At 39.8% G+C, this 23,497-nt stretch overlaps 1 protein-coding gene across 5 annotated transcripts in view; it reads left to right on the top strand.

Annotated features, from left to right (window-relative positions):
- LOC114937648 (uncharacterized) overlaps positions 1-23,497 on the top strand; it is a 288,573-nt gene that overhangs the window by 241,419 nt on the left and 23,657 nt on the right. For 4 of the 5 annotated variants that reach the window (XM_085483949.1, XM_029311212.2, XM_029311213.2 and 1 more), the window contains 2 exons: positions 2,285-2,385; positions 15,630-17,587. In XM_085483949.1, coding sequence (XP_085340075.1) covers positions 2,285-2,385; positions 15,630-17,587 — 2,059 coding nt within the window. Of the gene's footprint in view, positions 1-2,284; positions 2,386-14,930; positions 15,357-15,629; positions 17,588-23,497 lie in introns of those variants that run through there. The other variant, XM_029311214.2, reaches the window with a different exon arrangement.

The following is a 23,497-nucleotide window of genomic DNA, read 5'->3' as shown; positions in this document are numbered from 1 at the left end:
AGACGCGGTTCCTCGTAGTTCACCCCGATATCTTTCCTCGACGCTTTGCCTTCGTCTCTTTCTCCACTACTATCGTGTTCGCTCTCGCTCGCGAGTTCTTTGATCCATTTTACGAACTTCGTTCGCTACGGATTATTTGCTCTCTTAATTACATTTCGATTTTACCTCGTCTCGTCTCTTTAGCGTATACTCTTCTCGTTGAATAACTGATCAATCAGTCCGGCTTGTCTTTCAAGCGTTGACACTATTAAGCTGTACAAAATGTATTTCATATCAATAAGTATTGGATTGTAGAGCAAAACAAGAGCGACGATCGTTTAAAAATTGCCACGCTATTTTCTGTCGGGTTAAATTTCAAATTCGATGTGTGGATTTCGATATTTCGACAAGATTGCGACACTTTTAAATTTTGTGATTTTTTTATCCTTTCTCGGTTTACGACGGCGGAAAGCGACCTGATTTACATTTCTTTCTCTCGTCGGCATAAAAATTCCGCGGCGATAACTCCCTTTGTTCCACCCTCTCTGGCTGTGGTCGCGGAAACGACCGACCCCTGTGGCTCAAGAGCCGCGGGGGTGCCGTCGAAACTTCGTCTAGTTTCTCGTGCATATTACATTTTTCCTTAATTAAAGGCAATACGCCTTTCGGTGGTAAACGCGAGTCACTTTCTGTCGTCGGCTGTGACCAAAAATCTGTCGATTAAAATTTGCAATATTGGCAACTAACATATTGCTTAACATACCGATGAGCATGCATTACTAAATACTGCACAGTATTGTATGTTATTTATATATAAAATTAAATTTATGAATGCAAATACATAACAAATATTTTATATTCCAAAATTGTTTTTCGTTAATAATTCGAACAAGTTTAATGTATAACAAGATGTCAATATTAAAATTCAGACGCAAACAACAAAATGATGACAATGAATTTGACATCATTTTTCTATGTGCGGATGTGAAAAGCTCAGGAATTGGTATAAAATATCATAGTCTGAATAGCTTGATCACTTTTTAAATCGGACGATAATTAGCATTATATTTTCGTGAAAGTTTTCGCGCAATCATACTTGAGAATTGCTTCAAAAGCGTCCAGAAACGATCGAGCAGTAACTGTGCGACGTTTCACAACTTTATACGTTCCTGATAATCTCTCAGAGAGCTCCCGGACGGTTATTCGCGGTGGTCTGGATTTATGAAATGGCAATAAAATTTATATGACTCGGTGGATCGTTAGGGGTCCGCTCGTTCAGATTGATGTCGGTTGTGCCGCGAGTCTGGTCCACTTGCCTGAGGCTACGTTTATTTCTCTCTGCGATCGTCGTAGAGCCGTCCATGCTCGTTATTAATCTCTTGAAAATCGCGACAGTCATTTTAATCATTGTGTAAAACCAAATAAAAAATAGATTCTATTCAATATATGGTCGCGTGCGCAAATTACTTTCGAGAAAATTTCCTAAATTAAATATAATAGCTCGTCAATATATTTTCTTTGAAATTCAATTCTTTAATTATTATATAAATATTTCACGAATTTATATTATAATTTATAGTACAAATATAAAATTTATGTACAAATACATGTGCTAATATTAATTATATGTATTTAAATTTAATCTTTGTATTGAAAGAATAAAACTAATTATAAATCTGTTAATAATTTTATATGCGTTAGCAACATGCAAAAGGAAAATTCTATATTATTTGCACACTATATAAAAAATTTATGCTTAATTTAGAAATAGATCAATTATTTTTGGAATTATTTCCATAAAAATATATACATTTTTGCAAGATTAAAATGTCTAATTTTATAATCAATTAAAGAAACGTAAGAGCATTTTCTATGTCATTCATTTTATGTATATTCAGTGTGAAGCGTTAATATCGATCTTCTAGAAATATATATGTTCATATTTCGCGATACGTCTGCATAATCTTATTGTTCTACCACTTGATCTCGAGCACCCGAGATAAGAAAAAAAGGTGCTTTTGATAACTCACTTATGCAGTGAATCACGCGTGTGCTTTGCCGAGCATGATGCCTCGAGGACATGTCTGTTCTACCTGTTGCTCGGTTCCCCATCGACGGTAGCAAGTATCGCGTGAAGAATTCGACGGGTTCTCTCCTTCTCCGTGTTTTCTCCTGCCTATTGCGATGTGGAACAAGTCGCTGCAGCAAATTTTCAGTAACTGCAATGCGCGATTCGGATAGTCAAACCAACAAGTCAGTCCGTTCTTGATTTTGTGATAGTCATATCACGTTTGTCTTGTTACAGGTGGACGATCGAGTCAGGTCTCCGGGAACATCACGATGCCTGACCGCTACTACCATGTCGCTTTCCATCTCACCCTCTAGCCCCGAAGAACCTGTTACGCTGTAAGTAATATGTATACATACATTTTTTGAAGCCATTTCTCTTGCGTATTTCAGATTTGCCAATATATTATCGAAATGAACGATTGTATATGAAGTTTCACAATTTTTATCTTATATCCAGAAAAATTCTGTCTTTTTTCCTGTCTTTTTTCCTAAAGGTAATAAGTTAGGACTGAGAAAAATGTACGCTGAAGTAATACATTTATGATGTATAATAATGAAATGAAAAAGCTTCTAAGAGGTAAAATGTTGATTAAACTTTATTGAAAAACCGTGAAAACACGTTAAACACTAAACTTAAAAATGAATATCTTATTGATCTAAATCTAAAATGAAATTATATAATGCAAATCACAATACAATAAAAAAATACGACACAGAAATTTAATCTTTTGCATTCGAAATTAAACATTTTATGCAACATCGTGTACGTATATGTAAAAAGTGAGAAATATTTCACAGAATAAACCTCTAAAAGAAATAATGACATCCATATAACAGAAAGAAATTAAATATGATCTACTTAATGGAGAATACAGTGGAAGGTGATTAACACTATTCTATATTTTATGTATCAAGAAAATGTAAAATTAAAAGTCTCTTCTCTCTCTCTCTCTCTCTCTCTCTCTCTCTCTTTCTCGCGGAAAACGGCGACGAGATCGCGATCCCTGTAGCCCTTTCTGCAATCCAAAAAGCCACTCAGACAAATGAATAGTCGCCATTGCTGTATTGTTTGCAAGCAATACAGGAATGGTACTCTCGTGTGGTCCTACACCGGGCGTTTCTCCGTGTTGTCGGCTCGATTTCGCAGAGCATCGCATAGAGAAAGACGAAGAGGGGTTAAGGAGGGAAGGAGAGGCGATATTTATGCCAGTTTTTTATTGCGCTTTAGCCTGAGAGAGCAGAATGGAAACAATATGTCACCCGGGTAGGGAAAGCAGCCTGGTATAGCAAGACGGGGGAAGAAGAAGGGAACTGCTTCTTGTAGGTGGCCCGACCGGTGTGGTACCTAACGTTAATACTAACGCCTCTGCCGTGCCAGCGCCCTCCGGCCGACGTCATGATTTTAAATGAACAGCCCCCGTTTCTCCCTTTCAGCCCGAAAACACGGGCGGGATTGCTGCCGTGCGTTTCGTGATACCGCTTGCTAAACGATTTTTGAATTTGTTCGCATTGTTGCCTCTATTTCCATTTCGAATTATTTAGCATGAGATTGATTGGCGCGTAGAATACACAAAAAAGAAAAAGAGAGACAGTGGGTATTTTTTCATGAATATTGTTCATGAATACTTCATGAATATTATACTTGTGTACATATTTATGAATTCGCTGTGCAGAATGCAGTCAAAATGGGTTATCTCGTTTGTGAGAAGCTTTGAAGCTGATAAAAAAATTAAAAAGTAAACGATATAAAAATATCGTATATGTATCAACCAGAATTTGCTGATTGCTTTTTTGCATATAAATAAAAATGTAAAAACCTTTTTTAACGCAAGATTATTAGATCAGTTTTTCGCTGGATTAATTTTATCACAATTTACATAAAAATAATGAACACGTGTTCACTGAGAGAGCTATCTATATATAATCGGAAATGGAGTAAGAAGATAAGTTTGCACGTATATTCTCTCTTTGGATATAAATATATCCAAACTATATATAAATATAAATCCGGCAATCACACACAGCGAGCTTAAAATATTCGAGATCAGACGATTTCCGGCAGTTCTGCTTATCGCTCGGAAGTACGCTAAAAAAAAAAAAAAAAAAAGAAAAAGAGAAGAACGAAAAAAGGGGAAGGACTCGTTATTCGGAGTCTCAAGAGTCATCGGATAAGTGCATATCGATTTCTCCCTATTGGCGAGGGTCGGGCCGCTGGTAAGATCGAGGCGAATGGGAAAAAAGAAGGCGGTAAAAAGGGCAAAGGCTATAAGTAACGGACCGTCTGGTGGAAAGCGCTCGAGGGCGAACAGTGATTTAGAGAAATTAAAACTTTAATTCATGTTCGGGTTCATGGGGGGTTGTGTCCTCTACCACCTTTCCTCTCTTCGTCCAACCGCTACTCCACCCTGTGGCATTCTGTGCCCCTGTCGATCGACCGAAATACCGCTCCGCGTAAATTGGCAAGCACAACTAGTGCTCGTTTTGCTCCGCTACTCTCGAGGTCTTTTCGTATTTTCATAAAAATATTAATTCTGTATTACATAGGCTTAAATGGCATAAAGTAATACATTTATTAATGCACGCGTGTAAGATCGTTTATTTAAACAATTTTATGACGTCGTTTAATGACATAGTAAAAGTAATAATATAAGACATATTTGTAACTCGATTAATAATGGAGAAAATATGTAGAAATGTTTGAATAATGTAGCTGCTTTTTCATTATTAAAGAATATAATATAGGATGATTTATAACAAGAGGGTGAACGAAATGTTTTCGAGTTGGTCATTCTAGACACAGTTATTATCATCTTGATTTAAGTCGCACATGCATTTTAAAGCACAATGCAGGCTAGCTTAGGGTGGTCGGCAGTTACAGGAGGCAAATAAAAATTCAATATTATAGGATAAAGGAGCGTTATGTATACTCTTATTATCGATCTAATGTGTTTTCTTATACATATAATGGATTTCCTAAACCGATATAAATTATGCCCAAAACTACACGAGAACTCTTTAATAAAGAACAAAACTGTCACAATACAACCAGCAACTTAAAAATTTAATCGAAAGTACGAGTTTTTCGGATAAAATAATATTCAAAAAAATGTTTAAATTATTTCCGTTATCAGAACTCTTTGGAAAAGCTTTATACATGCCCAAAACTACACGAGAACTCTTGAATAAAAATCAAAATTGTCATAATACAACCAGCAGCTTATATTTTTATTCGAAAATACGATTTCTTTCATGATTTTGTCACGGTACGAACTGTCATTATCATAACAGTGATCTTGATCGGTTATTTAAAATGGATCAATTCTATATACATATGTAAAATTATTATATATTAAAAATTGTAAATGTTGGTTATGAAAATTTTGCTGATATTTAATTAAATTTCCACCAATAAAGAATTGATTTCAAATTCATTGAAAAAATGCGATTTTTGTGATATATTTCTACATGTCATTTTATGTAGTAATAATGTTACTCAATTGTAAAGAATTCTAAAAAACAATGACTCGCAAGACAGAAGCATTGCGATAAATCTGCATTTCGGAAGACGTCCTTACAAACTTTTATGAGCCATACAGGATATAGAATATGAAAAAAGGATGTACCCTTTATCTTCCCTTTCTCTAGAGTCTGCTGTCCCTCTCATAGTTTCTTTCCTCGTTCATCTTTCGTCTTTCGTGTTCTTCTTTCGTCTCTCCGTCTCTGGATATCGTGCTCCGGCTTTTAGGGGGCAACCTCTGCCTCCAATAAATTCCCATCACCAGCTTCCAGGTACGCCTTCGTAGTAAGTAAATCATATCGTAAGTGAATCCGAATTGAATACAATGAATAAATATGGCTTTCGTATAATGAAAGGCAGCCAGGAGTATCTAGTAGAAATGACGACAATTAATTTCTAATCCAACGGAGAATTTCTTTTTTGATATCACAAATTAAAATTATTCCACGTCATTTTATGCATACATTTGTTTATACAATACTTTGTTGACGTCTCTTAAAAAATCAAACTCTTTGCATCTATATTATTTTTCTTTATTGTACGAAGCGAATACGGGTGATTTACGCTTGTTCGCGAGGCAGTTTCGCCCGCATGTATGCGTGAATACGAGTCGAGGAGCAACCAGTCGGTGGAAATGCATAAATACATGAGTCGCGGGGCAACGAGCGAAAGAGGGAGACAAGCTTGGCCCGCATATGTAGCGAGCGACTCGTAATAACGTGTGGATAACCGTTCTCTCTCTCGTCATGAAAATACGGTCTTTCAAAAGCCTGTACTTTCCCCTCGAAAATGTGCGTGGTTTCGCTCGTTGCTAAAGAGGACACATGAGAAATGACAATCGCTTACTCCACGATTTTCTGTCACCGACTCCGTTTCGCAACAATTCTCTCGTTATTCGTTATTATTTTCAAAAATATATTATTATTACATTCGTGCAAAAGCTTTCTAAAATTTAGTTTGATATTCTGTAAATTAAAAAATCACAAGTGGCATAGAGTCCACGATTATCGAAACAGATAAAAAGAAATTGTACGTTATTTCTCAGACTCGAAGCAACAATTTTTAATTGTTTTTGAATTATTTCAAGTAATGAACGAATATCAAAAATATAATAAAATTTGGTTTGCAGACAATTAATTAATTAATAAGTTGTTTCTCCGATCTGCACGATCCTTTCATTAATTTCTTCTTTCATTCAATGAACAACAATTGGCGATCATGACTCTCGAGATTCTCCTCTAATTCCTTCGATTTTTAATTCAGCGATCGGCTGCATGAAAAGTCGAAGGAAATGCCATGAAACGATGACTGTGCCGCAACGAGCGCAAGAAGTAAATATAAAGGGAAGGGATGACTCTGCAGAGAGGCATTAGAGAGGCGAGATTCGCATTCCCGCATTACTGTCACGCGAGTAATTACGCACCGTCGAAAGCAACGGTGCGACGGTTAGAGATGGGGCGAAGAGTGGGTGGCGGTGGATGTAAGGGACGATGGAACGGGCGTAGCAGAAGGAGTTAGAAGGGTTGCTGTCGCTGCGCTGCTGGCTCGGCGTCTCCCGCGTTGCGCGATTCGCAGCCAACGGGAGAAACCAGAGCTAATAAAAGCCCGCAATTACCTCCGGTTCGAGCCATTTGTCTTGACGGGCGTCTCATGCCCGATATAATTCACCGTGGCAACAACACATTGTTGCCTAATGAGGTGTAAAACATTCCGAGATATCTGGCTGTCTCGGGATCTGCGGAGGGCGGTTTCCGATTCACGATATCTCGCGGCCCTTTTCCTACCCCGTGATCTTATACACAGACCGATTCTTCTTTATCGTCAAGAATGAGAGTCCCCGTGGTATTTCGACGAATTGCTTCGACCCGTCCCTGGAAAAGTTACAATGAGAAAGTGTCCAAGTTCTGTAATCTTTAGAGGTAAGTCTGTAGTCGTTTTTCAAGAAATTTTAGAGAGCTCTATGAAAAAATTCTGAAATTTGATAACTGGTAGAATTTCTAGAGAAACTGTATTTCTTTTATATAGAATATTATATATTCTTAGAGACTTACGTGATGTTATTTCAGGTAAAAAGTTTCTGATGAAATTGAAATTAATCTTATAAAAACCCATCGCACGTGTTCATAACTTTTTCATTTTCATGATCAGATAAATGAGAATTCTAATTTTATAATACCGAGTATTATAATATTATAACTATATTAAATATCTATTTTTCAAGATATTTGCTTAAATTATTAAACAACATTGAATTTTATCGTCGAAGGCTAATTTGCTAAAATTCTTTATATAGCTGTACTGTAAAAATGTCACATTTTTGACTCAATTTTTAATACCTGAATCAATAATTAAAGCAATGTTCTATAAATTGAAAAATCCCATGCAATAAAGAGAGCTTGATAAACGTACATTTTTATGATATATTTAGGTATAAATAACTCGCAAACAGTCTAAATTGTCAAGTCTACCAGATTAATTCCTGCCATTCGGTTTCACAAGTTACATTGAGATCCACCGATTTGGAGCGTGCCCCGCGTTTTTACTCCTTTTCACCCCGAAAAGTTTGTAAGCTCCCGTTCCCCTAGCACAAATCATACAGTTTGCCGGACAATGTTTGTTCGTTGCGGCGCGTATCCTTTCAAGGTTTTTTTTTTCCGGCGAGGTATGAAAGAAACGTGCTCCGTCAATTCGATTTAGCCGGATGTGCTCTTTTTACACACTCTCACCCTATCTTTTTCTCTCTCTCTCTCTCTCTCGAAACCACCTCTCTTTGTCTTTATTTCGCCGGTGCGGCAGTGATTTGCTGCGATAAAGCCGCATCGACAGGCGACGCACGTGTATCGCGTGTCGAAGGACACCCTTCTCCTTCTCCAACACGAGCTCTTTCCTCTCCCGAGCCTCGCCCTTCGCGCTCAAGGCTGGTCGGAGGAGCTTATGATATATTTGTAATCATGTTACCCGCGATACGTGCCCTTCCGTTACAACTGCCTCTCGTAACAAACTGCCGTGAACCTTTTTTCACCTTATGGTCGTGTACCTACGATGCTTCGGGAATTAGCATCTTTTGCATGTCAACGTTCTACACGCGATTTCAAATACTTGGGCTCACAGAATATTCGCAATCTAGATTTCTATGGAAGTAGTAATCGAAATCAGTTCTTTATTATATACAAGAGTCTCATAATAGGTATGAGACTCCTCAAATCTTGTTTAAAAAATCAAGTTTAATAATATTTTAGTTTTTGCATTTATCTTAATTTTTAAGTATACTTTACTTTGTGTAATTATTACGTTCGATACATTATCCTTGTCATTTATTATTATTCATCATATAATTTGAACGATACTTTGGAGACGTTCATAGGGATGACGTTCATTGGCATGCATTGCTATACTATACATTGCGTACACATAATGTCATGAGATTTACGGCGAGAGGGCTTTGGACTTTTAAGGGCTGTCATCAATGCGGGGCTCGAGAAATTGCATCGTAATCCAAGAGAGGCGGACCGCTTTTCGGAGAGGTAATTCCGTAACAATCCGGTTGCGGCGGAAGCATATTATTATAGCCATAGTCCCGCGGACAGTTTATTCCAAGTTCGTTTCCAGATTTACTGCTCTCCTCATTTCGCAAGAAAAATTCGCGATTCGTTGGCCCTAAAATCGGACTGCCTGAAATCGTGTGAGATATCGCGCTCGCGCAAACTTTCCATTAACATTTCGAAGGGAACTTTAAAAATATGATCATCATAATATTATACTTATGACAGAGATGTAATGTTGTATTTGAACTTTATGATTTTACATATTTAAATATGCGTCCGCCATAGAAATGAAAATCGTAATATAATTATTTTATGAATATCCGTATATATTTCTTTCATGCCTCGTTAAGTAAAAGAAATGGCAATGACGCAGAACAATTTTTCTCCTACATTTTACGCTGCATATTGTTTCTCTAACGGAATGAGAATTTAACTATTTAATTATTAATAAATCTTTAGATCTTATTTAATTGCTCGTTTAGTTGGCCTACAATATTTACCTTTTTTTAAATTTTGTTAATTCATACGAGCCTTTCATTAATTAATTTTTATATAAAATAAAGTTAAAATAAATTATGTCTGCTATAATCGTGTATCATATAATTGCACAAAAAATCATTGGTTGCATAAAGAAAATGATGACGGCTTTTTATAGTAAAATTTGAGATATGAATGAAATATATCAGCGGATCCCTGAGCTAACGTGAATAACGTTGTTGCATGCGTAAGAAGCGTTTATACGCATATACTAGTACTTGTCACTATGACGTTATCGATCCGATGGCATGGTCGGACGTCGGTTGGTCCGAGCACAGTCGCTTCTTACCCCCCACACCCTTTATCCCTTTCTGTATATATATCCCCATCTTTGCCGCCCCCTCGATGCAACCCTTTAAGGTCGCTTTTCCAGCGGATATCAGCATTAAACCCCTGGGAAACGTGACGTCCTTTTCAATTTATTTGTCGTCCGAGATGAGGATATCCGAGAATATGCGGGGTACGATCTTAAAGTTCAGAAACTCCATCATACTTTTGCGTTTTCGCATATGGTAGATCGCGCATTTTTATTATCAGACCCGCGGTATAAAGATATATCGTCCAAATGCTCGAAATTCAAAAATAATTTGCACCTGTCGCGCGTTAAACGCTATACATACGTGGTCGCTCTGCGCTCTTTTTCTAAAGACGTGAAACTCGAAAAGGTGCAATTTGCAAACAGAAAGGTATAAAGATTCGTCCCGCAACGGCGCAGTCGCCTGCTCTCGCAACTGCGAAAATTTGCGGCCTCCCACTGCCAGCGGTCTCACTATAAATCAGTTGAAATTTGTTATGCGCGGCACGCAGATGGTTTTGTTATATGAAAATATGTGCCGCGCGGGGATGGCGTGTAAGTATCCCTCGGTAAAACACATCCCTTATATCCCGCGCGTACCCTCGCCCCGCTTCTTATGCCGCCCCCAGACAGGCCCGAGGCGTCATGCTGTTCTGCGCTCTCTTTAATTACACCCCGAAAACGGGACGCGTGACGTATTGCCGTGTGGCGAAAGGGACAAAAAAACGACCTCCACTTCGGGCTAAAATCGCCTCGCGATCTGCAGCTCGGTCGTTAATCAACGCCGCAGCGATACTTGATGTTTCAAGAAATACATTTCGCGCGTACGAATCGGAATTATCGAGAAATCTTACTTCTTCTTTCCTAATTCTTCATTATATCTGTAATATCGCGACTCTCGTAAGACTGCTTCAAGTATGTTTGTAGACTAAATATTTTTTCAACAGTCTTATATGCTTTTGTGAAACATTAATTTATCGAGGGATTTGTGAATTTCTTAATTTATTTGAAACAAATGTGTACTGGTTAAAAATTGTCGATCTGCTGGAATTTTCGAAGATGTAAGGTGAGGGATTTATTGGAAAGAAATAAAATTCTCGTAAGACTGCTTCAAGTATGTTTATAAACTAAATATTTTTTCAACAGTCTTATATGCTTTTGTGAAACATTAATTTATCGAGAGATTTGTGAATTTCTTAATTTATTTGAAACAAATGTGTACTAGTTAAAAATTGTCGATCTGCTGAAATTTTCGAAGATGTAAGGTGAGGGATTTATTGGAAAGAAATAAAGTTCGGCGATGGAGGAGCCACTTAAAGCGTTGGCCCGGTCAGCGCTAAATATTTGATTAGAATTCGATTGGTTTAAGACGTCAGCCGGTAAGCGAGGGTATACTCATGGGACGGACGGAAAAAAACAGGAAGAAGGAGAAAGCTCAACGAATGGACGGACAGTTAGTAGCTAGACGACGGAGTATATTCCCTCGAGCCGAACGGCAAAATGATGTCAAACGGACAGCTCAGCTGTCCTGGTCACAGCATTCTCTTTTTACTACTATATCTACAATTCGCTTTAAAATTTATCTTTCACTCCCCTTGTCTCTGTTTCTCTGTCGCTCCCTTTTTTTTTGTTCGCTCGCGATGACAGCTATAGAAAGCAAATAACGATGGCATCTTAAGGCAGTTTAGAAATAAATTCCGGCATTGTTAGTGTTTTAAACGAGATTTGCAGAGATGACACAACTTGAAAGATACATCATTGTGTTTTGCAATAATGGAAAGCATATTTAAAAAAAAAATTATAAATTGACAATTTATAAATTAGACAATTTATAAAATAACAGAGAGTGCGATAATCGTTTCGAATTATAAGAAAACGCATAAATAATTTCTGCTAATATAATATATCGATCGAAATAACTAATAAGTCGTAAAATTTTCTTTAATTGTGACAATTAAGTCTGCACTCGTTTCTGTTTTCTTAATGCGAGGCGCTAGCAGCAGCGAACAAGGGAGGCACAAAGGTCGAATCGCACAAAATTCATGCGAATCTACGTGGTGCCAAGTGGGGTGCATTAGCCAAGTTCCCCATTATCCACGCGTGAGAGACCCCTAAATTATCCGGCGCTCGCCTAGCGCCGATCTTGCCCACCCTCGCACGTCGGCGAGAAAAAGACGTATGGCCGTCTTTTTTCGAGAACACCCTCGACAGGCTCCGGGATGAAGTTACCAATGCGTGATTTTCGCAATTGTAAGAAATTTTCACTACATATCAAAACGTTTACGAAAAGATTATTTAAATTATTATCATTTTTATCCTTTATTGTCGATGATTTAGATTTGTACTTAATTTTTTTAATTAATAATTTTAAGATCTCATACATTTTTTACAAATCTTTGATAAATACGTGTATAAAAGGAAATACTAATAAATTGGAAATTTCTAACACAAATTCGCAACCAATGAAATTCGTTTTTAATATGATTCTAATTTGTCAGTTTATCTAATTGAGAATTATAAGAAGACTAGGGATAAAGAATATTGAACAGATGAAAAAAGGATGAAAAAGAAAAAAAATAAAGAAAAAGAAGGAAAAAGGATTTGCATGTATGTATGTGCATATGAATAGAGAAAGTAAAAAATATAAAAGCAAGAGGATAAGATGAAGGTGGAAGGGCAGCAAGAAAAATAGAAGTGGAATGAAAGAGTCACAATGAGAGAGAGAGAGAGAGGGAGAAGAATCAGGAAGATAGAGAACGCAAATTTGGGCTATCTCTCCGAGCACAGTTCCAAGGAGCTTCCTTTAGACTTTAGTGACGTGACGTCGCCTTAATACTCTAATCCCTGCAATGGAAGCACCATCGTCCGCCTCGCGTCGTCGTGTTCTGTCTAACCGTTCTCTTACCCATGCCACACCATGCTCGGCACATGTTAATTAATTGGCGAGTACAGATTCTCAGATGTTCAAACCTCTCGTGTCTATTTCAAAAATTTACGATTGCTAAACATTTGTCATATATTGAAACGGAACAAAAACTCTAGAATTTTAACGTTAAAAATTATAAAATAAATATTGCATTTATTGCTTAGTTTTAGTTTGTACGTGTTAGAAGCGTCTTATATTACTCGATATACTAAAAGTAAAAATTTCTCATTATTTGAGAATTTATAATATACTCATATTATTATAACACAAGCAAAAAAGCACGCCTGACAAAGATAGAGAGAGAAAGAGAGAGCGATTAAAAATAAAAGTTAGAATCTGACTCAATGTTTCACGCGACGTTGAAAACATTTATCAGGCTCTGATGGAGATTTCGATGAGATCGGTAATATTTTCTTTTTGCGAGAATTTAAAGTCAACCTTTACGTAATACATCTGCGTCGCTATTCACCCATACTAGGACTATACGCTTGCTTTCTAATTATTCCCCACAGACCGTAAGGGATGACACGTAATTGGAGGGTGGACCAGGACGCATCGATCCCCAACTCGAAGGGATTCTAGCTCTTTCTTGCGTCGTATCTCCCCCTCCTAGTCTTCTTCTCTGCCCATCTCGTCCTTACGCAGTTTCTCCGTCGAAGGCCAGTTTCAAGAGCATTGGTCCGCAAAGAAAAGTGATAATGTCTTAAGCCGTTGGTGCGATTTAACTTCCGATTTTGGACGAGGGCACTCCCGCCGTCTTCCCACCGCGGTTCCTAGCAAGAGTTCGTCGCTCTAAACTCCCGACTACGTGGTCTGAGGAGGGTTTAAGGTTTAAGGGAAGCTCTCTCATTCCTTGGGATCCTAGGGAGCTCCGCTAAGCGCTGACGTTGATCCCGCTCTTCTTCTGCCTCCGCCACCTCCAGGAGCTCGGGTTTATCTAATTCCAGTTGTAGATTCCTGCTATCGCTGTAAACCTTACGAGCGTACCAAAGGGCAAGCGTTGTGCAGTTAAAGGCCTAAAGTCTTACAAGTCATCTGAAAGACGGATAACTTATTAATTCGAAATTAATGTTTAGTCGTTAAGATTGTGCAATTTTCGAAATTCTGACATATCTGAAATATTTTGATAAATATAAATTCATGCGGAATTTAATTATAACAAGGTGAGGCAAATAAACGATACCGATGAATTTTGTTACTAATTGTGGAATTAACTCTTTGCTCACTCTTTTATAATAGTTTAATATATTTTTTAGGTATAAAATAAAAATAACTATAAATATAATAAAAATATTTCTTTCTTAATATTTAATCGAATACCGCGAATAAACATACAATATCGTGTAACAAACATATATATTAACACAGTTCACATAACACGCTCGCAGTATTATTAATACCGTAATTAATAATAAATCTGAATTTGCAATGACTTTCGGTTTGGCCAAATAGTCGTCTTATATTTATCATTAGTTGGAAATGTACGAAGAGAAAATTACAAATTTGCTACGAGGAAAGTTATTCCTGTTCAGAGACTGGCAAAGATTTGACTTTTCCTTTGAAAATCCAGCTACGCAAAGAACTCGCGAGTTGCAAAAGGGAATAGAACCGCGAGGTCGCCGGCCGGGACCAATGTTGCTCGGATTCCTAAAACGGCAAAGAGAGAACCAAGTAGCACGTACATACATATAGTAACGCGAGGCAACCCGAAGGATGGCGGAGGGATGGTAGTATAGACGCGGGTGGATATAAGCGAGAGAGGGGTGTACGGAGAGCACGTACCTCAACACACTGAGGGAGAAAGGGGGATGATATAGAAGGAGAGAGTCCTAGGTGTGCACCCAGGAATCGTGTCCCCTTCTACGATATCCGTGGCGGGGGGGTCTAGGTGAGCGAAAGGGATGTGCAGAGGGGCTGGGAATCATGCTCCAGCCAAGCTCAAGGGGGTGGACAGTGCGCAGAACCCGCCCCCACTTTTCGCGACGAAGCAGAAGCCGCCGGCTGCCCGCGCAAGTCTTCATCCCCTCCGTGCGCGACGGAAGATCGCCACCCCCGAACAAACTTAAACATAGCACAGTAGCTCGCGAGCACCCCGTCTGAAAGGGCCCATCGCGCACACCGACCCGGACTTGTTACCTACATATATATATATGTGTATACATATATATTGTATATATACATATATGTATATATAGATATCGACGGTTTGTGTCGAGCACGCGTGTGCCTCGCTGTGTGCATGCGCGCGTGCGTGTCACGCAGTGCCTGTCGGAACATCTCGAATTCGCCGCAAGGACGAAGCAAGATAGAGTGTGTGACTTGCTAGAGAAAATAATACGAGAACCCAAGCGATCGTTCATCAGGACAGACAAAGAAACAGAAAGAGAGAGAGAGAGAGAGAAAAAGGGAGATATACGGACGCATCTCGGCACAGAATGACACTTCAGATTCGTGGCGACGTGCTCGACGATCCTCTGCGGATGTCAGGTGAATTCTCTTGAGAGACAGTTCCTTAGACTTTGAATGCACTGTTAAGTAGATAATGGAGGGAGAAAGAGAAGAGGCCTATGGGGCAGGCGCTGAGGATCTACCGCGACGAAAGAGCGGCACGGATCCTGAGCGAGACGGCCTCTCTCGTTAGATCGCGCCGGCCTCGAAATCGACGAAATCGACCTTGCACTCGTGTATCGAACGCACCGCGTCCCTTGCGCCCGCATGGCAGAGCAAACTTGCTGATCCTCTGGAATTTTTGTGTTCCAGGGTGGAACTGACCAGCGTGCCGGGCGGACAGAATGCGATGGCTCATCTCAAAAAGCGGAAGCTGGAAGCAGAGTCGGTCACGCAGAATCCTAAACAGACGCAGCAACCGTTGCAGCAGCAATTGTTAATCAACAAGAAGGGCCTGCAGACAAACACGCCGCAGGAGATGGAGCCGACTGACGCAGCTGTGAAGCGAAGGAGGAAAAGCGTTCGCGACGACGACGTGCGAAAGACGATCGATGTCGTTGATCCTAACAAAAACATACCCCTGCCACAGAAGAAACGCGCGTTCGCGACGGGTAATTTAGGTAGCCCTGCTAGAAAATCCACCAAGCATTGCGAAGAACCCGAAGATGACGAGACTTTAATCAGAGAAACGGAGGCCGCTCTGAAGAGTTTGTCAGGTAGCTGGCCCGGACCTAGAGGCTCTCTGTATCAAAGAGGCAATTCGGACGAAGATAGATACGAATCGAATTTTGAGAATCTCTTTGAAGAGAAGAAAGAAAATCCTAAATTATCACCCTCGTCGGTATCGACGTCTTCGAATGCGAGCAACGACACCGGTTGTTCTTTGAAGGACGTGATCACTTTTCGCGGACAGCAGGATCGATCTGGTAAAATGCAACAGCAAAACAGACTGGATCTAAAGCAACAACAACATCCGATTAAAACCAAAAAGGACTTGGATAATCTTATAAAGATAGAGAACGAATGCGCGAATATTCAGTCTCAAGTCAATAACGTTAATCAGAACGAACTGCCAAAAATTAGACCGGTTTCTGTTCGATCATTGTCGAGCAAAGATAGAAACGATAGAAACATGGTGAATACACACATTGATCCTCAAGGAAGACAATCAGACAAGTATTCTCGATACGATCCGCCAGATTTCAACGAGTTGGTCGATGATTCGTCCAACGAGCTTGAAATCGACATGTCCGACCCAATGGCTGACAAGGACGAAAGCGATCGTGACAGATCGAACGACAGAGAGCGAGATCGGACATGCAAAAATGGTCAATCGCCACAGAGTATTGGTAGACAACAGCAGCAGCAGCAGCAGCAGCATCAACAGCAGCATCCAGCGCTTTACTCAAATTATCAGAGACAGTATAACGAGACCAACATGAAAGTTTCGCCTACGGGGACTTCGTCATCCTCGTCACCGCCAACCAACTCACCATTCTCAGCAACGTCCGCGTTCAGGCCACCCAACACGGATCACTCGAAAGGTCCGTGTCGCGGCGCTCCATCAGTCCCGGTAGCCTCTTCGGCGATTCCGCCAATCGGTCCGTATCCAGCTGCCGCTACGTTCGTGGGATATCCGACGCCTGGACCGACGATGCCAACGCCGCAACCCGTAGCTGACATATCGCCAACGTCAGACGACAAGTCTACGGTGTCTCTGTTGCAGCTCAAGTCCTCGAAGGAAGAGAGCCATCATGTGACAACCCACAACGTAGCTTCTAATTCCGTGTCCCCCAGCAAGAGCCCTTCTGGAGGCCTACCTGCCGTCACCAGTCCCGATTCCTCGAAACAGTACACGATTCTTCAGCCCGCGGGAGTGGGCTCCAGAGCGGCCAGTGCGATCCAGGATATCGCGAGGGACGGAGTGGTCAGTGTCGCCGCTGTAAGCAGCTGCACCACGTCTAGCAACGGCGGTGCGAACAACGCCGCGAATGTGAACGGCAACGGAGTCGGTAATAAAGCAACGACCAACGGCAATAATAGTGCCAATGATAGCGGCAATACCGCCAATTCTGCCGGGAATCCTAATGCAAACAGCATAACTATCACAACGGCGTCGACGACCACTACTACATCCAGTCCGACAGTTGCTGCCGATGTGCCCGCAGCGAGCGGCCAGCAGGACAATGTCATGAAAATGCCAGAGAGACCCGGCACCTTCGACAGTAGCAGACCGGGAATGTCTATGTCTCCGTCCAGTCTCGGCAGAGGTGAGGATTTCGATGTTTTATCTATCGCGTCATGAAACGCGATACATATATATAATGTATAGAGAAGCGACGTATATATTCTAATTGATTTTAATATCGAAATTAATGCATATTATTGCGGGCATTCAGTCAATTAGAGACAAAATCTTTCGACTTTAGATCAAGATATATATACATAAAAAGAAAATTAAATTAATGTTATTATTGATATAATAGTTTTCGATCGAATAAAATATAGTATTGTGTTTTAAAAGATATATTGATATCCAAAATTATTTTCTTGCGTATTTGTATACATTATATTTCTCTCAATATATCAGCAATAGATTTATAAAGAAAAAAATGGTGTACATTATATATATATATATATATATTTATGTAAAAAAATATATAATTAATTTATAGAAAATAGATGCATATAAATAACGTAGTATTATCAAAATTTACGATACTTTACACTTAAAGACTTTTGAAAATTAATGATGTCTTTAAATTTTCACGAAAGAATGCAGGGTGTGTTTGAAACTCTAAATTATTGACAAAAATAGTAATCGTAAATAGTATTGGAGTTATATACTGGTCGTGCGTTATACATTACGAGAGGGGACAAAAGGCATTTTCGACTCTCTCGCTTACACCGTTCCTCGTCTTCTCTCAATCTCTCCCTTTCTCTCTCTCTCTTTTTCTCTTTCGCTTTCTCTGTCTTGCTCTCTATGAAGTTAGGGGAGTTAGGGCAGCGCGGAAAATCAATAATTACGAAGCGAGGGGTGATGACTCAAATGCTGAAATCAAGGTCTCTTCGAGCAAAATTATTCTCCCGTATCCTATGATATAGCTATTCTATCTTTATCTCCGTCGTTGCTCCTCTATTCTTTTTCTTTGTCATACCGGCGCTGTCGTCGTATTTCTTCCCGATTATGCGGAGCATATCGCGTATTTAAGAAAGTACGCTTGAAATTAGCAGGAACAATACTTTACAAAATAATAGCATTTGATCGCGCGTTCAAATATTTCCGATTATCTATAATAAGCGTTAACGAGATTACTTTGCTTCCGTTTTGAATTTGACATATACACTCACACACACACACACACACGATGACAGAGAGATGAACGCAATCTTTCTTTCGAGAAGAATCAAAGAGCTACCCTCGCGCGTCGCGCTGGAGATGCGCCATGGTGTGACAGGTGGAGGCTCGAGTGCATTCCAGGGTCTTAGGGCAGCGAAGACACGACGTGTCTAGTCGGGGAAATTTGGGGTTGATACCACGTCATACGTATAAGCCGCAGCTGTCAGCGGCTGGAAACGTGACTAGCATCCCAGCCGTTCCAAGCCACCTTATTACCACCCTACGCCTGGCTGCCTGTCCTCATTATCCCCTTAACGTTTTCTCCGGCCGATAGCTACGAAGATGATCGCTTTCAAGAATTCAATCTCCCGCGTTTGATTTCTCGTCTGTCGCGAATACAAACCCGCGGAAGATTAATCGGATTAATATTATAATAACAAATGGAAAAATATTTCGTATTATATTTTCGAAGAAATGCGAGCAATTTTACAAATTACACTGCCATTAAGCATTAAAGTAACTAAAATAGTTTGCTTGTTGTGAAATCTCAGATAAGACTATACGCGACATGATAAATGGGTCCGATTAAACGCGTACTTATCAGCGTGACAACGATACAACCGGAGTCGGTCAAGCGAGGAGGGTTGTAATCAAAAAGCCATCTCTCTTTTCCTCCCTATCTTTCTCTCGTTCTGTCTCTTTTTCTCTCGCCACCGAGAGTTGCTCTTGATCTCTTCGATTTAGCGTGACGATCGCGTGCGCCCTTTTTTTATTCGCCAGGTGCGCACATGCAGGCGCGTAAGAGCGTGTTGACACGCCATAAAACCGCTATCGGGAAATCCGTCGGCCGCAAAAACCACCCTTTCCGCGTCGAGAAAGACCGGCCGCGCGCGCGACCGGGGTCGAGCCGGCTAATAAAAAAATAAACTGCCCTGTAACTCAATTTTACGCTGCCTTTGCGACCGCACGCATAAAAAGGACCTTTACTCGCGCGCGAGGGCTCTACCCTCCCTTTAAGGGCGCCGCGCGCCTCCGTGTGTAAATACCTACTTTGTGATTGTTCCTCGCGCTCTCTCTTTTTTTAGAACCTCCGATCTTTTCCTTATCCAGTATGCGATTCAGTGCGGGGAAGTACCGGGAGGCCATTACATGCATCGACTATCCTGTATGATCGAGAGTGTGTAGCTTTATATATGTTATACCGGATATTTCTACAGAACCGTTTACAAGCATCGATCTCATGCGATTGCATTTATTATATAGGTATATTACGCCGCATGCTACAAAATAGATATTTACTTTTGTCATTAATTAAAATTTATTTTAAAATGCAACGAGCTTTTTTGTCAAAAATTTCACGTCTTGTCAAGATAATGTTCTCGGAAGAAAATTCAAAGTCATATATTAATGACATTTGGTGTATCCGCATTCACAAGGACGTCATATGACACGCGATTCGCCGATTCTTTTTATTATTTAAACTTGAAGAAATTGAACCATGCAATTAACGATGAAAAAATACATTTCCAAGTATTACGGAGAAATTGCTTTTTTAAAGGCAGAAGTATCGAATTTCGTTAAAAGACTATTTATATCATATATTGCGCGCTGAATTTTAATCATGTTAATTAAGTTTCTTGATATCTTAATATTTTTCTAGCGAATTAATAATTGCTCGACATAAATAGAGTACTAAAAATACGAAAATTCTGACTTGACTTAAATAACGCGCAAATAAATTCAATTTATAATCTAGAACATCAAATTTAGGCTTTACTATCAACGTACGCATCTATTCTGGAGTTAATTGGCTCGCGCGAATATTCATCCGTTACATGTGAATACTCAATTGCGCTGATTAACGACTTTTGACGGCGAATTAATAATTAGCACAACCCGGGGGATGCTCAATTCTCCCAGATTATCTTGACGACGACGATGATTTTTCGTGGTCGAACGAAAGTCTCGGCGCGTGTCGCGCAAGCTGACCGAATAAAACAATCCCGGTGTTTATATACACGTCTACCCCTTCCGCGGACCCTCACATGAAATGGCTACAAAATAACACAATTACAACGCGACCACGGGCTCACCCTCGGTGACCGACGCTCGTCCTCGTTCTCACCCCTTGATTCCGCTCTTTTCCCTTTTTCCCTCTGACTCTCGCTGCTCCATTACAGCATGCTGCAGGGAAAAAGAAAGTAAAAGAGAGGGACTGAAATAGAGGGAAAAGGAGGATAAGATCTGAGAGAAAGAGATAGGAATAGATAGAGAGAAAGAGGAAGAGAAAATGCGCGAGAGAAGATAGGAGAAGAATAAGGGTGAAGGCAGGTCTGACCGACTCGTTACAAGTCTATTCAGACATCCGGAAAGAACAGCGCGTGCCGGTATTCATTTTGTTGACCGGAACCATTATCTGCCCCTTCGCTCGTCTTTTCTCTCTCGCTCTTTGTATCTCTATTTCTTTCTCTCTCTCTCTCTCTCTCTCTCTCTCTCTCTCTCTCTCTCTCGCTCCTTCTTTTCATCCCCGAGTTTAGCCACCGACGTGGCCGTTTTAAAACCTTACGGCTAATTTATTAATCCTACAAGGGCAACCGCTCGCCCTCAGTTATCCGGTGAACCTTTTTTACCCGGCGCTAATTAAAAACCAGGAAGCTTCAGCGATCCTTCCTCAAAATAAAAATAACACCGATTTTCTCTGCCACGAATTTTCTAATATATTTGTAACATGTCACATTCTGATGCTTATATCTTTTCTGTCCGTACCGATATTTATTTTTACTCAAATGAAAACTGAGTATACCTCTTTAATCTTCGGTAAACTCTCTGATTTTGAAACAAAATTAATCCGTCTAGTTTCTCTTCGTGGAATTACGCGGGGGTTTTCGAACAATCCTGATAGTGTGTTTCATCGTTCAACTTCGGAACTTTGGAGAGCATCGTGGTCCGCAAATAAAGCATGTCGCTAATGACGTCACGTATCGTAATCCAATTTATAGGGAGGGCGACGCCATCCGCGCCTTAAGAAAAAGGCGAACATCTAAGTAGGGATCGACTTTCTTTCTCCATCCCTTCCGTCGGCTCTCGCTTTTCTGAAACGCGAAATGACGACCTGATGAAGTTTCTCGGCATCACGGCGCTCGATTGGAGAGCCCCAACGTAGTTGGCTAGGGGATCAGGCCCGGGCGAAGGATTAGTACACGACAAAGTTTATAAAAGTGCGCTCACTTCAGGAGAACCCTCCCCTTCCCTTTCCCGGTCAACTACCTAAAGCTGGCCACCCCTTAAGAAGCTCCTTCGGAATCTCTTTCCGAACCCTCTAATACACGTGACAAACTTATCTATGTTTCGTCGCAGCCATGATGTATTTGCGATGATTGCTGAAGTAACAAGAGCTGTGCTTTTTGGCAGATGAATCGATACAAAAATTTAGTTACAGTCTATAAAAAAATTATTGCGACAAAAATATTACGTATTCTTTTCCACTATGCGTAAATGTACAAGCTTTCGGTTCCTATATTCATTATATATATTGCAATTTTGCTTACAATCATACACTTATTACATTTCATATTACCTATTATTAAAAAATAGATATTTGGTGAAATCATTTACAAAATTTTATAAAAATTATATAGAAACTTGGTACTTGTAACCAAATTTTACATTATTATATTTTTTATAAATATAAATAAATATATTTTTTAAAGCTGTAGCTATATATAAATTTAGAATAATATTAGTTGATATAGTTTTCAGAACATGTCTGATCGTAAAGATTGGGTAGTCCAACCTTTACGATCGCATTTATCGTTTACGATTGAAATAAAGAGAACCTTGCTGAAGGGGCTCGTATTAACCGATTGGTACTTCTCGGCTACCTGCAGTGTACTAGAAACCTGTAATTGTCTGATCACGCGAGGTCGCCCCGGGAATATGAACGCGATCATACGTGACGTGCGCTATACCTACTATTATATTACATCTAGCGCACGACAGATGGTACAATTGGTCGTTTGGGCATACTCGTCTGGCACCAGCCGTAATTTCGTGTCACTGTTGTGAAAACACAAAGTAGACTGAAAAAAAATTTAGAAATTATCCGGACAAATGATTGGCTAATGCAGACGTCTCTAGCAAGAATCGTACACCTTTAAATAAATCATGACGAGGCATCGTGCCACTTGTGTCTGCGAAAACTCATTTATAAACTATTACTCATTTTACGGAAATATTTGCAATTAATATAGCAAATTCTACGAAATATTATGCAGAAAATGCAGATATTATATTTTTTTTAAATTAATACTCTTTAATTAATACTCCTGTTTCATTCGATTGTGCGAGTATTGATGATAAATATTGTATGTTATAAAACAAGGTGTGCCTTGTATTAATGAATAGATATAAGAGAAACGAAATATCATGTGGCAAAACTTTTTCCCGATTGCTAAAAACTTTCGTTCTGTTATATGAGAATGAGGTATCTATCTCTCCTTTGTCTCGCGGACAGTTGTAGGCCGGCCACATACCCCGCGCTAATCCCGAAGGCTTAGTCACGGGACAGAGAAATCCCAGAGGCTATTCACAAATGCGTAACCCGTGCGACGAGATCCAAGCTGACCACACGCGAGGCAATTTCTACCCTTCTGGATCGTCCTTTCAACTTTCACTTGGGGCCTCTCGCCAGGATTGGGGAAACTCATTCTGAAAAATGTCATTAAATAACATGCACGCTCGAGGAAACTGTAGACATTTTTTCAAAATTTTTTTCGAAATATTCTGAAAGATTATTATAGACAAACAGATTAAGAATACAATATATTTTTGTTATAAATTA

The sequence above is a fragment of the Nylanderia fulva genome, unplaced genomic scaffold (assembly GCF_048542155.1).
Source record: "Nylanderia fulva isolate GAGA-0341 unplaced genomic scaffold, ASM4854215v1 Scaffold28, whole genome shotgun sequence".
In the NCBI taxonomy this organism is placed as follows: domain Eukaryota; kingdom Metazoa; phylum Arthropoda; class Insecta; order Hymenoptera; family Formicidae; genus Nylanderia; species Nylanderia fulva.
Note: the sequence above shows the minus strand (reverse complement) of the source record. Positions and strands in the feature narration are given on the sequence as shown.